Genomic DNA, 18537 nt, shown 5'->3' with positions numbered 1-18537 from the left:
AAATGTGTTCATCGTTGATAAAGCCAAAATACCTGTTGATGTTCATATCAATAACTTGAGTTGATCAGGAGACTGGCAATAGCATTTGTCACTAGATTTAAAGGGAGATTGTAGATCGAAAAAGAAAAAAAAAATTAAAACTATTTTCAAGTTTTTTTTGTTCTTTTTTTTGTATATTTACCTCTACTTGACTAAAATGCACAAGTCCTGTTTGGCTATTAGATGCCTGTCCTGCTGGTTTCTGTGTTAGAGGCACAGATGTTGGAGGGAGAGATCAGGTGTTGCTGTGTGTAATGATGGGTATTTACAGGGTTAGGCAGCTGAACCCTCCCCTTGCTTTGTGGGGTGGGACTGCTCCTCGTCAGCTGAGAATGGTTGTCTGTGTGGCACCACTTGGCCACCCGGCCCCTGCATTTCCAGGAGCTGAGCATCTCTTTGTCGTACAGAGGAGGTGAGTGATAGGGTGCATGTACTGTCTCCTTCAGTCCCTTTCTCTGAAACGGAGGTTGCACAAGAACTACTCTGTGGCCAGAGCTGAGTGTTTCCTCCCTACGTGCATCCTCCTCTTCTTCCTGCCCCTCCCAGCCACTTCCAGCATCCAAGCTGTTACTGTAGGCCCCAAAGTCATTCATGTAAAACTTATTTCTAAAAAACAAGCAGTCTTGCAATTGTGATAAAAGCAGTGCTTAGTGCTGTGTGTTGACATTCACTGGGTTTTCTGCAGGAAGCAAAAAGAGTACCATTAGATACATTAGATCCAGAGAACACCATTAAAGTTGTTTGTCAAGGCAGTGCGTGTCAAAAGTACTGACCATATTTCAGCGTGGTTCTACTCAGTGCTGTGTGGAAAACATTGATTGCGTAAGATAAGCTAAATCTTGAGGTTATTTATCCATATTGAGTTAGGTACTTACTGTTTCTAAAAGCACAAGCTCCCAGTGGATCCAGTGTGAAACAAGCAAGGGGTTAAGGGAACTGAAGTCAGGATGGATCATCTCTCTAATGAATTGTGTTTGTATTATCCAATTCAGAAGAAGCTTATTGTACTGGTGGTGCAACGGTAATCCCCCAAAGGAAGGGCTAAATTGTGCCTTCTTGCATACACTTGCAGAAGTATAAGTAGACCAGACTGAGTACCAGCCATTTGCCTTTCTCATTCTTGCAAAGGAGGAAGATGTTGCGATATGTCTGTTGAGGTTCTGGAGGTCAAGATAATCCTATGACAGAAGTAACCAGAAGTAGATCTTATTCTGTTGGTGTGGCATAATGATTTGAATGTGCTCATATTTTCTTGCAAATGAGATGGTAGAGTTTAATTTGAATGTGTTGCTTTAAAGAGGGAGAACTGTTGCGGGTGAAAGGATTGTATACAGCAGAATAGAGCGATGGTGTAAACCAGCTGGCTGATGTATCTATAGCTGCAGCCAACCATTAAGGGATGCCCTGTATATACACAGTCTGTGCATGGCGGTAATTGTAAGTTGGTGACAGGTCTGGGATAGAAGTTGATGTGCTTCATCTGTTCTGTAAGGTGACATTTTTTAAAAATTCCACTTAAAATACTCCTTGTGGAATTAATGTTACAGTTCCTTAATTTCTGTTGTAGCCCTCTTTTCTTCTGTAGAAACAGGACTGTGCTTCCCATGCTGCTATCTTTAAGGTTGGGTTCAGGATGCTGCTGCTGGAAACTGCAAAGCTTTGTCAAAGTGAGATGCCCTGGAGTCAGCTGCAGGATACCTCCTCTCTCTGCAGAAAATAAGAAACCCTCTCTCTGAGTCTCACTGCTGACTAGGGTTGACTGGATTAGTGTTTGTTTTATAGCTTTTTATTACAATACAAAAAGTTTGGGGTTTTCTGGCTGAACATTTGTGGCCAGTGATTTTGTAAAGGGTTTTGCCACCTTTTTTTAAATTACCAGTCACAACACAAGAATGTAGGTGCTTATGAATGTAGATTAATTGATGGGCAGCAGGAGATGAGTATTAGCAAACTTGTGGTTTAGAAGGAGGGTGTTTTGGGGTGGTAGGTGGATAATTTTTTGTTTTGATTTAAGCTGTACCTTTAATTTCTGCAGTTTGTAGGCAGGTAACTTCTCGAATCCTATCTGACTCATATAAGGCTGTACCTATGAATTAACAAGCAACGAACTGCACAACTGTGTTGTTCTTGGAAACTGTTCAGCTGTGAAAACAAGGCCACATCTGAGCTGAGACAGCCTTCTCTTAAGACAGACTTTTTGTTGTAGCCTGTTTCAGCAAGCAGAAGACTTGTGTGTAGTTGTTGAGCCCACCTTACTGTTTTGAGGATGTGGAGTTGCTTCTGTTATGCTTTTCTCATTTGACAGGAATACCATTTTTAGAGTGTGAATTTTGAAGATGTAGTGAGTTTGAAATATAGCAATAGGAAACAAAGTTGCTATGATGACCAAAATTCCAGTGATGACTTGTATCAGTAGCTTGCAGTTCAGGGTAGTTAAGGCAACCTGCCTTGATGATATTTTCTATGAAGTTGCTAGAAAAACAGCACTAAACACTTGGGATATTGATGCGGAGTAAAAGTTGCTACAACTACATCAGTTTTTTGCCTCTAGAGATACAAAATGCTGCACTTCCCACTACTTCATTTGCTGCAACTATGAAATGTCTCTGTAGCTGTGCTCAGCCTGACCTGTTTTGTTTACTGTGTCTATTGTGTGAAAAGCACACAGCATATTAACAAAGATCCCTCCTCCAGCCTTCCATAAGCATCATTATACCAGTGTTTCCTCATTCTGGGGAAATCTGGGGCAACTGGGTAGCTGATAAGCTTGATATTTCTCCCCCTTCCTCCTGCCTCTAATTCTGGAAGATGTCAACTTACTTTGCAGGCGTGAATGAGGTATAATGACATCAATGCCTTCTGATGGGTGTGTAATAATTCCACTGGTTTATTCTGTTTCTAGATGCTGTGACAATGGAGTTGAGCTGCGCTGAAGTACCTCTTTATGTAAGTTCTACAACACTAGGCTTCTGCCCAGATAGTCGCTTTCTTTTGGGTAATGGCTCTTTCAAAAGCAGGGTGAAAGAAATCAAAACTTATTCTCTGGCTGAGACCACAGGCTATTTAATGTTGCTGTCTGAGGCAGGCACATATGGGGATGATGGTTTTCAGTACTGTGGCTCAATTCTCTGAAGTAAGTTTAACCTTATTTCCCCTTTATGATCATTATTTTATTCTCCTTCAGTAGTCTTACTAGCAGTTTTCAAAAGCAGAGTTACTTACTGCCTACGAAAAGACACCACTCACTCCCTCCCACAATTTACAGCTGTTTTTTTCCCTATAAAATTCCAAATTACCATTGTCTCCACTTCCTCAGAGCAGAAAATTGTATATCACAAAATGAGTAACTTGAAGTTTGTACTCAAATGGATTGTTTTTCTGAAAGAGCTGAAATGATTGGTTAAAATAGGTTAACTCAGAGTTGAAAAACAGGTAGTAACAGGAGTGAGGACGTGCATTAGATAAACTTAACTTTCTTGGTGCCTTCGGTGGGATGTGAGTAGGGGGATTAAAACTTGGGCAATCTAATAATTATTATTAATAAATCATGGTTGTCTTTTTTTTTTGCTTGTCCTGCCATTGTTTGCAATGAGAATGGTGGTAGCAGGGGGTGTGTGAATGCTAATATTTGGGGAAGTAGTGGGAGACACTGAATGTTTTCAAAAGGGTGGTAAAAGGTGAAACAAAGAAACAAAACAGTTACCTGCCTATTGTGATGAGGTGGGGATGGAAATGGAGGAGTACAAATAATTTGTACCCTGGAATACTGAAGGAACATGGGATTGCTAATGCACCAGCAGGAGTTTGCATTGTATCTGTCAGCTTGGGAGTGCAAACCCCCAGTGGGGAAAAATTAAATGCAGTATCTTTAAAGGTGTTGTGTGTGTGTGTTTGGGGAGGGGGAGGAAGGAAAGAATGGAATTTGTGAGGCTGTTTGTATTGTGTAAGATTTTAAGAAGAAAGAATGATAAAGGACATAGTACTGATTGATGAAATTCAACATGGTTTTGTCATAGGCAGCTGCATCAGGCTGATCCAGTATCTTCCCATGATAAGATAACTGACCCTTAGATAAGGGCAGTGCAAGACACTTCATCCAAGTTGTTGCAAATTAAACATCTAAGTTCTTATGGAAGGAAGTTGTGAATGCTCCATCCCTGGCAGTGTTCAAGGCCAGGTTGGACAGAGCCTTGAATGACATGGTTTAGTGTGAGGTCTCCCTGCCCATAGCAGGGGGGTTGGAACTAGATGATCTTAAGGTCCTTTCCAACCCTAACTATTCTATGATTCTATAAGATAAAGAACGTGGAGATTAATATAAAGAGGTAGGGATATATGGATATTGCAAGAACAGTTACTAGGGCAGAGAGGAAGATGCTACAAGTGACAGTCCTTGAGGATCATACTGAAGGCCAGTTCTGTTTAATATTTTGATTATAACCCTAAGAGCCAGGTGCATCCTTGTGGAATCTGTGTAAATTTGTGGACATCATAATACTGGAAGGTGTTGGCTAGTGCTGAGGAGAATTCAGTTATTACATAGTAATATTGAATTTTCTTGCCTTTTATTTACTCCAGTTAATAAGAGCATGGTACAAACTTGTGCATTTTGGGACTAATAGTGATACATCACTTGCTAGAGACTCATCAGAGAGAGGCAGAGAAAGCATGGGTGTATAAATTACTTGTAGAGTGATGGCTATGAGAATGTGATTTTAGTTGGGAACATTCACCCTAAGCTTTGAGCAAGCAAAGCCGTGTATTGGACCTGAGCTTTGCTAACTTGATAGTTGGGGTCCACAGCCTCTCACCAACCTAGGTGAGTAAATCCCAGAGGTGTCTTGTAACTTGCTAGAAACCTGATGAGAGTTATTTGGATTGCGGTTAGGCAGTTACCAACTTGTTTTCTTGAGAGGGGAACAAGTGGAGGTGGTGTTTTTCTTCAGGGTCTTCATTGTCCTACTGAAACTATGGATAGTGGTGGAATATGGACTTCCAGACGCTTGCAGCAGGAGCACCTGGAGTGAGTTTCCCAGAAACTGGGGCTGTAGTAATTTTTTAACAGCCTCCTAAATATTGTGCAGGTGAGTGTGTGTATGTGGGAATGAGGGTATGTAAAACTTCCAGGGCTTCGAAAGGGAATGAGAAGGGGCTATGTGGACACCCTAAGGTGACTGAGAAAGATTCAAGCTTGTCTCTCAATGCCCATCTGAAACTTGTAGTTGTTCTGCTGAGTTAGTGTCTGAAAGAGTTGCAGCTTTACAGGCTTGTCCCTCACAATATTGCTTCTAATCTGGATACTTCTCAGTGCATCTGGGAAGATCAAAGAGGTCTGTTCATCTTGAAAAAGCCCTTGAGTCAAGGCATTTCTTTTCTCTTAGTTAGGTCCAATTACTTAATCAGCTCTGGAAACTCTTCCAACTGCTCCTGCTTTATTTGCATGACTTTGCGGGGGAACACAATCAAATCAGCATTTATATTACATGTGAAAGTTGTTTCTTTGTGCAGTTCCTTAAACAGTTTCCATTAAGCAGTTCTCTGGCTTGCTAAGCTTGTCTAAAATCTCTTGATTGTTCATGTGTAAGCAGGGATAGAGAAAGCATCTCTTGGGAAGACTGAGGAAACATGACGAATATTTGCACTGCAGTGAATTTGGGTATTTTTCTGATGTATTCCTGACACTTTTAAAGGGCACAGTGGAACTGTAGAATACCATATCATGGCAATTGCATACTGTTCCCATGCAACTTTAAAAATGTCAGCATACAGTTATAGCATTATTTTCCGCAGGAAAAGTGGAAGTGGTCAAAAGGTAGGAAGTAATCCATTCTTTGCAGCTTCTATGAAGGCATAGACTTCTGTTCTTTGAGAGATCTGTATGCTGGGTCCAAAATTAGGATGCTTTTCAAATTGTATTTAAACATGGTTAGCATTTATATCAAGTGGATTTTACACTCTTTATTCCAAGAATATCTATTTGAGAGGCTTGTCCTTCTTGTCAGATTGTCTGAGAATAACTGCAATTCTGTGTTTATAATACACATTTTAAAGGTTATATGCAAAGTACTTTGTTGGCTTGCTGTATGTGAGCAGTTGTTACTCAGCTGGAAGATGCATCCATACAGTGCTGCTACTTCAAACTGCTATGCTTTGTCAGTACTGAATTTCTTTGCAAATCTATAATAGTATGCATAACCTGGCTGGCTGAGTGACAGCTGTTTTTTTTGTTGGGTAAGAGAGAATGCATTCAGAAAGCCCAAGGACCTTGCTGGGTAATGCAATTTTTGTGAAATATAATTTAAAGATACTCTATGAAATTACTCCTTCAGAAATGCATTATTTTGATACATTTCTCTTTAGATGTAATTTTTGTGGCAGCAATACATTCAAATGTAATCACAACACACATAAATGTCATGGTTTAAAAAATAAATGTTAATGAAACAGAAAATTAAATATTTGAAGCACATGCTTTTCAGTTAATTTGTGGAGCCTGTTTCTGGCTTCTAGACAGCAAAATGCTATTAACCACATCATAAATTTTTTCCTTTTAAGCCAGTGTAATTTTCAGGATTGACTAACCAAGGATAAACTGAAACATCATACATGTTGTCTCTTCTTTCACTGCTAGCAATGCATTGTTTAAGTAAATAGAACTTGAATTTAAATAGCCTTTCCCCTCCTAAATTATGCTTTTTAAACAGTAATTAGAGCAGCAAGCTGAGTCTTTTCATTTCGTAGTGTACTAAACACACTATATGGAATGAGACCATGCTGTCTTCAGGCAATCACTGGTTTCATTGTAGACAGAAAAAAGACCATCTGTGAAAGATAAAAAGCAAAATACTTGATGAAGCACTTTTCAGATGTTAAAAAAATTTATGTGTGGAAGTTGTTTCTCCTATTGGAAGCAGTTTCCAGTGTGGAAAAGCAAATCTTTCTCATGGAGAATCCTTCCTTCTTATTTAATTGTAGATGACTGGTTTTTGTTTGGTTTTTTTTGTTTGTTTGTTTGGTTGGTTGGTTTAAAGTGATGTTATTGATGATCAACACTGATCTTTGACATTGGCAAAGAAATGTCTTACTGCCGTGGGGCAAACATACTGTGGGAGTAGTCAGCTCTCAAGAACAGAAAGTAAGTGATCTCGGAAGTTTGTAAATTGTTCTCTGCTGAGAGCAGACGATTGTTTCCCATGGGAAATAAAGGGATGCTGTGCCACATAGGATATCCACAGCAGTTCTGTGCAGACATCAGAGGGGCCTCATGTCCAAAGGAGACGATCCTGAAGGTTATGTGTGGATTCTGTCTTTTTACAGGAGCATTTGGAGGCTAATTCTCTGGGAAGAGGTAGAAACATGGACTCTCAGCTTCAAGACTCAAGATCTCCTGGAAAATAAAACTTCCACTTTGTCCTGTACTGTATATTGCTTACTGTTCTCAAAATTCATTTACCTAAGGTTTCCCATGCTCCTGCCTACAGCCTCTGGAGTTAGCTGAAAGTGCACGAGGTCAAAGCTTAATTAACTTCTCTGTTTTCCTGCTAGACCAAGTCTCTCTCTCTTAAATGTCTCTGCTGGTTTGTTCTTGTTTGGGGTTGGGTTTTGTTTCTTGAACCTGTTAAAGATTCTTTGGTGAAGTGTAGGTGCCAAGGAGGGAAGGGTGCTTACATATTCACTGTTTAATAACAATGTATTAAAGTATTCCTACAGACAGGCAGGGTTCAGCAGGTTTTCCTGTGACTGGGTCAGGGAGGGCTGAGAGGAGGATGTAGCACCAGATTACTTACAGACACAGAGCATCTAGATGCCTGGAGACTGCTCCGTCTTGAACAAGATAGGCAGTGGTCCTTGCCTGGGCTGGGTCTGCAGAGTGCCAAGCATGCTAAGTTTTCTAGGGTTTCTGTTTCCCCAGTTGTTTTCTGTCCAGCATATTTCCTCTTAGTAGTCTTTATGGAGTTTACTTGGTCATGCCAGTTCTTTGCTTGACTAGCTATTTGTTTGTTTTTATTGCTGATTTGCTCCGCGTGATGTGATACTGGCTTAATGCTCTCTAGTTTAGGAGCTTATGTTTTCCATCACTGTAATTAGTGCGCTGTTCTTCAATGCTCTTTTGTAGTTAGATGTTTAGCTTCATTTTCAGAGAAGGTCTGAAGTGATGTAAGCGCAGTAACATGCCTAAAATGTAAGAAAGGTGTGATGCACTCCAGATTTTTCAGATCCTATCCTAGGATGGTGAGATGGGGCAGCATCCTTCTGTAACCTGTTTAGAAGTTAAAGATGTCTGTATGAAGAACATTTTTGTGAGAGGTAGTTTGCTTTGCTTTGACAGTAATTGGTCTAAGTGATAATAAGTTAGCTACTTCTAATGCAGCTTGCTCATGGCACATCCAATCAGCAGAGGTACATCCCTTCTCATTTACAGTTCCAAAGAAAGGAGTGCAGCCACATGGGGTGGAGACAGAGAGAGGGAGGAGGTGCATCAAGTCTGCATTCACAGCCATTTCCTCTCCGAGGATAAGTGGGAGCCAGAGGAACCATGTATTGGTGTTCATTCCCTTGTCCTGCAGTGAAGTGGGATGTAGGCCAGTGGCTGTTTCCATGAGGGTTTGGAGCATTTGAGGCAGTGTGTCCTGAATTCATATGCTAGTTCATATGAATATGCAAGTGCAAACCTGGGCCCCATCCACACCAGCAATTCCTTTCACCATTGCAGGGCTGGAGCTCAGTCTTGGGAGCAGCAGAGGAGGAGGAGGAGTGGGGTCAGCTCCATGGCTGTGGCTGTCCTTTCAGGTGGACTTGCTCCGAGGAAGTTGAGATGACAGTTTGGCTTCCCTGCTGCCTCCACAGTAACCACAGGCCCAAGAGGTTGACTTTCTGAAGATAAAGTAGGAATGGAAAGTGGGAATTAAATGCTGGTGTGTACCAGAGTCTGGCAGGCTTTTTTGTCACATGTGATATACCTGTAGTTTCTCTCTACAAAAGTATGTTTGTATTACAACCTCAATTAATTGTCCCTTGGATCCATGCTGTTTTATTTCCTTCTGTTATTAAGGAACATTTTTCAAGTTCTTTTGATCTTTTGTTATATTTTCAAAGGATATATCCTCCCTCCAAGAGCTTTTGGTCAAACAGTTGGGGTTCAGCCATGTTCATTAGTATCTTCTTCTTAATCTTCAGTCTTGTGATTCTTCAAGGATGAGTTAGCATAATTCTCTAGAACCCAGTTGAAAACACGACTGCATATTTGCAGGTACCTTGGCTGAAGAAGGTACCTGAGTAAGGAACCTTCTGAGAGGAGAAAGTGAAATAAGGGATCTATTTCATACCCAAGGGGTGAGACAATAACAGCAAATTCCTGGCCTGATTTTAAGGTTCTTCAAATCAAAGCCTGCTGCAGTGATGGATAGTTTAGCTACCTGGATTTCTGTAGATAAGAAACATGGTGAAACAGAATTAATTAAAACATATTTTAGTTGACAGATAAGCTCATTTCATTATTCAACAAGAAAAGACGTAAGCTGGTAGGCACTGGTGAAATAATGAAGCAAGGCTGCTCTGTCCAGCCAGCTGCCAGGGCCTTCTTGCCTTGTCCCACTGCTGGCTTTCATGTTCCCCTGTTGAATTAGCCCTGGTACTGTTGGACAATCATTACCACTCATGAGCAGTGGCGTGGAAGGGGAAAAATAACTGGAGTTTCTTAATGGACATTTGCATAAACTATTTTCAGGAAAGCTTCAGGATATGCATGGCTGCCCTGCAGTGGAGGAAATTAAAAGACAAAAGTTTCAGATCAGGATTTAAAGTTCTATTGAAAAGATCAGAAGGCAAAGGATGGTAGAAAGTTCAATTTGAGAAGAGGATTTTAATACATATGCAGGAACTGGGTTAATTTGATACTCTGTTAGCAACTTCTAGCTGCCTGGGCTGTTTTTACCTCAAAGGTAAGAGTTTTCCTAAGTGCTCTGTGTTGGTTGATGTTGCTCCAGCTGAAGGCAATGGTAAGGTGCACTCTGAAATTCACATAATCCTGAATGCCTCTGAAATTTTCAGTTCTGAACTGGGGCTCGTGCAAGAGGTGATTAAATAAACAAGGTTTTATTTGTACTCTTGCAGCATGTCCAGGAATAATTTGAGCACATCTACTAGAAAATGGTCCATAGGCAGAGGGACTCTGAAAACACTTGGTGAGAAGTTAAAAAGTTGTGAATCATCTTGTTTGGCAGGAAGAAATTCCAAATTTCCTTTCTAAAGTATCTTAATTTGTGTGTCTAGTTAGAGCTAGAGGGACAAATGAGCTGTAATCTTTGCGTTCTTCACAAATGCGTGGTTTTCATGTGTATGAGAATTGGGAAACAGAATTAACAGAAATAATTCAACAATGTTTTATATTTTTTTTCTAAATGACTGAAGTTCAAACTCATGCATGATTTCAGCATGCTTTTGCATGACATGAGTAGTAAGAGGCAGTAGGACTTATATATTGATCTCAAAGTGAGTAGTTGATAGTTTACCTTGCCAAGCTGTGTGCCTTCCCAGTTCCTTCATGCTGAAAAGCTGAGAAGAGTTGAGGTGGGAAGAGGCGTGGAAAAGTACAGAGTTTTCCGTGGTGAGATACAGTGTTTGGATCTTTTGCTCTTGCTGTGTGTTCAGTTTTTTGTAGAGCCAGTTTTTAGCCCATCTTGCTCATCCTATGCTTTCATGTTCTTTGCTGTTGAGGTAGGGTTGGCCATATCACAGGCCAGCCTTCAACCAGGCTGAAACCACTGTCTTGGTTAGACAGTGATTTCAAAACACAAAAGGGAAATGGGGCTTAAAATATAAATGTGTGTTGGGTTTCCAGCGTGCATTTGCTAATGCATGGAGCTGTGCTTGCTGGCCTGATCCAGTGCTGGAGACATGAGTGTTTTGTTGTTGACCCTTGTGGGAGCCTGGTCAGGGCCATTGTGGGTGGCTTGCATGAGAGCACATGGAGCGGTGTGCATAGGCTGCCAGAATAATTGAGGAAATAAATGTGGAAGAATGGGATATATTTTAAAAGGTATGAAGGAAAAGAATGGCTATTTCAAAGCATGTCCATCAGCAGTTGGATCATTTTTTGCTCCCATGGTGTATTATTTTTCCTTTATTTTTTGTTTCCTTGTTCAGTCCTTAGACTGGGATTTTTCTCAGCAGGGACTTTGTGCTCATGTGTATTTGTGTAGTGTCTGCAACAGTAGAGCCCTGATGTCAGACAGGACGTGAGAATACTATGTTATCTGATTGACATATTGTAAATCAAGTCAACTGAAAGAGGTAACTTTTGTTTTTTTAGTTAACAGTTACATGTCGGAATGGATGCTCATTTTCTATTAATATGCCTTACTGAAGAATTTTTCTGACCTGTGCATGTGAACAGCTCTTTCCCAAGCTTCTTAATTCCTCTGTATGATTATGTGCATGAACATTGATTGTGTTGCTATTGACAGCAAAACACAGTGATATTTAACGATAGACCAGCAAGAATGTTAATGCATGTTTTCGCACTGTGTAATACTTGCAAAGATATTTTTTAATTTTATTCTTCCCTTTTATTGCCTTCCCCTTTTTTTCTGATAAAGGCATCAGGCTCTTTTTATTTTTATCTAACAGTTCCAGAATTAGAAGATTCTTCACAAGTATTGGTTACTCACAAGTATTGGTTACTTTGCTATATGGGAGACTGAAAATGTTTTTCCACCTTACCCGTTGTCACAGTTTAATGATACATTAAACACAGCTTTAAAACTGCTGGTGGCAAGTTATATGAAATAGTGGCTATGTGGTGCAAAGTACTGTTCTGCTATAAACTTGATCTCAGGTTCAGATTGTTTAAAAACTTTTGTAGATTAATTCTTCACCAGCAGCCAGATCAGGTACTGTCTCTTTTCCTGCTGCTGACTACAGCAGGCATAAAAAAGCACAAAGCTGGCATAAGCTTCTGATCGTGCGCTTTCACTAATACAACAAATATCAAACTGAGAGCCCATATCTGTGGTGGGTCAGGTTAGTGTTGCTGGATGTTATTTGTGATGTGTAAATGGTCTTGCTGCCAGCTGTGCATTTAAATTAAAGATTAGTATTGCCAGCCTGTGCTGAGGAAGAAGTTAGTGGATGCTTTAATTCTGTTAATCTTTATGATTTGCAGAGTCACTGGGGGGTTTCTCGCTCTTGGCTGAGTTCTGGCAAGCACCTACTCGTAATCATATGAGGTGTCTGAGCTTCTGCACTTGGGAGTAGAATACCTTTCTGAAATGGCTGATTATTTATTTGTTATACTATGTTTATGTATCTTTTGATTTCCCATTGTAAATTAATCCCTACAGTACCTTAGTTGTTCCTTTCGTCCACCATCACCCTGTATACTAGTACAGCAGTGCAGCATGAAAACTACATGACACGTGCATCACAGCATTATGCTTTTTTCTGACTGCCTTTTTGTGGCCTAAGATTGTGCCAGGCTTCCTGTGCAAACTTGGTGACCATAAGCTCCTGCTGGGTTTGTGCTTGACATCTCTTCAGGGATGGTGCTTTGCAGCAGGGGCGAAGAGCTGACAGAAGCTAAACAAAAAGCAGAGGGTTAAGTGAGGGGGTGCAACAGGAGAAACAGGACTGAGGAGGGTAGTTTTTTGTGATAATATGATGCTATAAAATATAAGGACCTGGGACCTGCATCTGGGCATATTGCATGTACACTGAGTGAAATGCATCAATACATCTAATACATGTTTCTTTTTAAAGTGAATAACATTCGAGTCAATTTAGCAGCGAAGAGCAGCAGAGACTTGCAGACATATATATATCATTGCCTGTTACTGTGTTTCTTCATTTTAGAGGGATTGTATTTTGTTTTGCAGTAAATAAGCAGTATCTTAGATGCCTGCTTTTTATTTTTTTTTTTTTTTATTTTTTTTTTTTCTTTTTAATTCTATTGAATTCTAATTCCTTTTCCTGGGGCCAGATCTTGCAGTTCTCAATAAGAAACATGCTCTTCTGCCTGTGTCTATGGAGAGAGTGAGCTTGTGTTGAGGCTAGTGAGGAGACAGAACATGTAGCTTTGGGAAATGCAGTTTCAGGAAGTCCAAATACAGCAAATGTACTTCAGTTTGTCACCAAGGAAGGAGTATTATAATAAGCTTGACTGAAAACCTACAAGGTTTCAGGCTGATCTCCTGTAGAACCCAAAGAGATAAAATACAGCCCATATCTTTCCTTCTCTCCAAAACAAATAAAAGAAGTAATCCAGCTGTGAAGTCATTAACAGGTTAGAGCTCAGCTTGCGCATGAAAACAGCTGTACAGAAATGGAGGCTGCAGTGAATTCCTTAGCGCAGCCTTCTCTGGCACATTGCTGTCCATTTCATCTCAGCCAGCTATTGTATTATCAGGCCCAAAGAATGTTAAGCCCTAAAAACCCCAAAGTAAGTAGCAGCTGTGGAAGGTGGGAGAGGCCAGGCAGGGAATTGTTTGGGTGGGAAGAAGTTCCCAGTGCTGTGTGTTAGGTAACTGAGTGAGGGGTGCTTTCAGAACAGGGTGGACAAAACCTCTTTGACGAATAACTTGGCAGTGTTGATCCTGCCGTGAGGCATGAGGGTCAGCTACTTGACTCCTTAGGATCTTTTCCATCCTTCTTCTTGTTTTTTTTTAATTTGAGTGTACTATTGTCATCTGTTTGGATGGAACAGAATGCTTGATCTTTTTACAGTTTATTTGGGCTACTTAGTGACAAAAAGGTGGTAATAGCTTCTACCAATACTTACTTTTCTTTTTAAAAAGGCACTGCATCTAAGCCAAAGTGATGACTTGCTGATATTTCATATCAAAAGAGGGACCTTGCTAGAAGCATCCTTCAGATTATTTTCTGGGGGCAAATGTCACTGAATACTTTTTTAGGAGAGCTGCCTCAGCTGCTAAATTGTTGGGCTTCCTTGTGCTGTCTTGCATTAAGTGAAAGCTGGGGAAATGCTTCTTACTTGTGCCCAGAGGTGTCTGTGCAAGTACTTCCTCTGTATTTCTCACAAATGTGCCTCACGCTGAGGAAGTACCTACAGATACTTGGCTCGTAAAGCTGATGTTATTTGGAGTATCTGCCGTAGCATGTTTCCTGTGTGCAGGCACTGTCTTGTGCACAGGCGTGGAGGCTGAAGGGTGGTGTTTGACCTGGTGTGAATGAGTGAGGTTCTCGGTGTGCTGGTGGAGTTTGTCAGTGTAAGTTAGCACAGGACTGGCTCTTCTCAAAGCAGCCATACGTCCATATTTATTTTTCATAAAAATCTATGTGTAGGCTTTTGGGCAATGTATAATACTAAACAACTGTCTCATACATACCTCGTCTGTATGTGGAATTATGCTTTTTCTGTTACTGTGGATAGAAAAGAAATCAATCATACTCAGTTGCTTCTTCTCTTTGATCATTCAATTGCGGAGCCCTGACTCCCCCATTTTTCTTTTATAAGTTAGATAGTTAATGCTTACAGAGAACTGTTTAACTTTTATCTCCTATTTTGTTTTTCAGTTTGTTACTTCCTTTCCTTTCCTTTTCCTTTGTTACTCCTTTCATTGTGTGTTTAGCCTTGAATTCCATTGCATTCCATTCAAATAGGCATATGCTTGCTTAAACAAATCCTTGACAATGTTTGCTGCAATCTGTTTACAAGAACTGTCTGGTGGATGTTACAAAAATACACTCGACATTAGGCGTGTGTATAACTTTGTTCTTGTTATTAATGTGTATGGTTGTTTTGTGTTTATTTACAGTTTCCCCACTGCTTTCTTAGTGCCTTTTGTGTAGGATTGTTTGTAGTTGCAGCTAAGATGCAGCAAAGGTATTTAAAACTGTATGGCTGCTCAGGGAAAATACTTGCCACTATTCTTGTCCAAGCACAAGTCCAATATAATTGAACTATTCACCTTAAGATACAAAGATTTTCTGAAGTTAGTCTTTTGAACAGTGATGAAATATTTATGTTAAATTGTAGTGGCTACTGGCAACTTAAGTAGAGGAAAGAAGCCCAATTGTTAGCTATACTTGGGGGTTTGCATTTACTTTGAGGTGTTTGGACTTGCGTTTTAGGAACAAAGAAACTATTCATTTTTGCACATAGATATTAGAGCATGTAATTACAAATGTGGTGTCTCTTTGTAATAGTGTATTTAAAGATAATATCCTTGAAAATGCTGGATAAAGCATTATTCCTCAAGCTATTATTTTGCTTATATAGTTTGACAAGGACATTTTTAGCTACTTTAGAATGTATTATTTTTATGGTAAAAGGCTGTTGGGAAAACAGATTTGTCCAGGCAGTGTATGCAAGGATAGGATCAAGCTTTTGAAGTTTTTAGTGTTAGCCAGGATGATGGCCTGGATCTGGAAGTCCACTGAAGGTCCTTTTGCATTGCACTTGTTTTGCTGGGGCAGGTTGCTGGTGAAGAAGATAGTGTTATCTACATGAATTCAAAGTAGAAGAAGCTCACTTCAGGTTGCAGTTATTTATTAGTGCGTGGAATGACTTGCAGCAGAGTATGGATCAGGCACACTGGAAGTGCCGCGGTTGACCCCTCATCCCTTCCTTCTGGCCTGGATACCGCCATGCCTCAACTGTGAGGGTTTACTACCTCCTTTCCCCTCTTCTCCTCACAGGCAACCTGCCCCAGCCCCTTGCTGGTGCAGAAAAAGGTCAGAGCACGGCTGTAGGTGGAAGCTCCTCTCCAGAGGCTTTGGGGAGTCTGGTCTTTGCTGCTGTCTGCCTGGGGTGTAGGGCTTGGGGGACCCTGCTCCCGTGTGCCTGACCTGGCTCTTGAGTGCCCTAGAGAAACGAAAGGAAAACCTATTTTGTTGCATTGAAAGAGTGCATAGACGTATAAATCCTGTTAAAAACACAAGCCTTCCTAACCTCCTCCTTGGCGTTGGGGCCAGGGTAGTGTTTTCACTGGTAATAAAAGGTATGCTTTCTTGTATGGATCCCAGAGAGATCAAAGCTGCCAAATACTTGATTAGCCACAAGTTTAATACATTTACAGTTGAGTTGGTGTCTCTTAATGCTGCCATAGCTGCAGCCTCTTCTCCTCCATTTCTCCCACATGCCTCTTTTATTTCAAGGATTGCAGTGATAATGTTGGCTCTCATTAAATTTATGGCAAAACTCCTCCTGGCTTCAGTGGACCAAGGGTTTCTCGCATGGTCATCTTCTTCTGTCAGTTTCTTTTTGCAGATGTAGATGTTGATGTGGCTACCTGAAGTTCTCTGCTGTTACAGGCCTGGGTGGCGTTTGAGGGATCTTCAATTCCTGTGTGTCACTGTGATGGTTGGGTGGAGTTGGGTACTTGTTTTGAGCACCATTTACAGATGTAAATGTAAGTAAGGTAATAGCTGTCTGATCTCAGTAAGTGCCCTTTGACTTTAAAACTTGCTCTTTTTCCAAGTTTGTGAGGATATATAAAAGCTTGTTGGTGAAAGGAAAGAGTGGGAAAGAGGTTGAACTCTTGTTGAATAGTGAACTTGTGAAAATGGTGTCAAAGACACCTACCAACTATTGGCTTGTCAGGAATCTTGTGCAGTAAAGTCCTCTGGGGCCATGCTGTTTTCAGGCCACTTGCCTGAAAGCTTGGCTGGTTTTCCAAAGATGAGTTACTTGTTTGACTTACCTAGTTCGGGTTTTGGTACCTAGAGGATGAATGCTAAGCCTAAATTGGTTCTATATTTAGAAAGCAGTTCTGGTGTCCTCAACATAAAAAGGACATGGAACTGTTGGAACAAGTCCAGAGGAGGGCCACGAGGATGATCAGGAGACTGGAGAACCTCCTGTATGGAGACAGGCTGAGAAAGTTGGGGCTGTTCAGCCTGGAGAAGAGAAGGCTGCGTGGAGACCTCATAGCAGCCTTCCAGTATCTGAAGGGGACCTACAAGGATGCTGGGGAGGGACTCTTCATCAGGGACTGTAGTGACAGGACAAGGGGTAACGGGTTCAAACTTAAACAGGGGAAGTTTAGATTGGATATAAGGAAGAAATTCTTTACTGTAAGGGTGGTGAGGCACTGGAATGGGTTGCCCAAGGAAGTTGTGAATGCTTCATCCCTGGCAGTGTTCAAGGCCAGGTTGGATGAGGCCTTGGGTGACATGGTTTAGTGAGAGGTGTCCCTGCCCGTGGCAGGGGGGGTGGAACTAGGTGATCTTAAGGTCCTTTCCAACCCTAACTATTCTATGATTTGTTGAGTTTGCTTTTTAGTATTGATACATGAATGAGTGGTTAATTACATACTTTTAAATGCTGATAACTGTAATTTTAATCTCTTCATGCTTTAGTGATAGGTCCATGTCACAGTTCTTCAGCAAACTTCAGAAGGTGTTTTGGTTGGGCCTTGCAGAATGGGGTAGCAATCATTGGAGAAGTGCTTTTACCAGATATGGTGAGAGTGATACTGAACAAATACTTTCTGTGAGTATGAATTTCTCATGGAATTCCAGAAAATGTGTTTCCCTGTTTACCTGCAGTATTTAATTGTTGTAATAGTCTAGTGGATGTATGTTTTGATTGAGAGCACTCAGGCTCTGCCATAAAGTTCTGCTACAGAGAGGTAGCAGCTCCCAAAAAGCTCTGGGAAAGCCCTGTGAAGCGGAGAGGAATTGCTTTGGTGGAGGGATAAATTAGAGAGTGTAACTGCAAGATCCAGCCCCCTTACCTCCTTCCTGTGTGCCTTGCTAGGAAAGGAGGAGGAGGATGGAGCTGGACTCACTCCCACTTTCGTTGCTCTCTGAGTTCATTTATCTGCAGAGGAAAGATCTGTTCAGGTAGTTCCTGCTTCAACCTGCTCGCTGGGCTTTGCTGGCCTTGCCTGAGGGAGGCAGGAAATAAATGCCTTTGCAGGGAATGGATATAATGGAAACATATAAATGGTCCCGCAGATTTAAGCTAGTAAAATAAGCCGTTTTCTCACAGGGCTAATATATGGCTTCTGGGTTTCTGCCTAGGTGAGCCAGTTATGTGTGTGCAAAGAAGAGGAGAGAGATCAAGTTCATAGATGTTTCTGAAGCTCTGTTTCAGTTTTCTAACACTGAGCTTTACTGGTTGCTACAAAACATAATAATCCAAAGTAGAATAGACTAGACTATTTCAGTTGGAAGAGACTTAAAATAATCATCTAGCCCAACTGCATGACCAGTTCAGGGTTGACCAAAAGTTAAAGCATGTTATTAAGGGTATTGTCCAAATGACTCTTAAACACTGATAGGCTTGGGGCATTGGCCACCTCTCTGTTCCACTGTTTGACCAAAGTAGTTGTGGCACTGAAATTTGTTTTATTTACAATATAGATATTTTTCAACACTTTGTATATTATTCTTTCCAGGCTGTTCTTATATGGCCTACGACACCCTAAGTGGTGGGTTTTGGTTTGTGGTTTTTTTTAACTTGTAATAAAGTCCTCTGCATCAGTCTCTTCCCCAGACATGTGACAAGTGCTGGGTGTATCATTCTTGGGAGAAGTT

At 40.9% G+C, this 18537-nt stretch overlaps 1 protein-coding gene across 1 annotated transcript in view; it reads left to right on the top strand.

The window, feature by feature from the left end:
• Positions 1-2952: 2952 nt before the first annotated feature.
• The window catches only part of ARHGEF28 (Rho guanine nucleotide exchange factor 28), a gene marked incomplete at both ends in the record, with an annotated part of 116740 nt that continues 101155 nt past the window's right edge, over positions 2953-18537 (top strand). The window contains 1 exon segment of the mRNA XM_080638411.1: positions 2953-2985. Coding sequence (XP_080494537.1) covers positions 2953-2985 — 33 coding nt within the window.

This window comes from Psittacula echo (genome assembly GCF_963264785.1).
Source record: "Psittacula echo genome assembly, chromosome: Z".
NCBI classification, from domain to species: domain Eukaryota; kingdom Metazoa; phylum Chordata; class Aves; order Psittaciformes; family Psittacidae; genus Psittacula; species Psittacula echo.
This window is presented reverse-complemented; position numbering and strand designations above follow the sequence as displayed.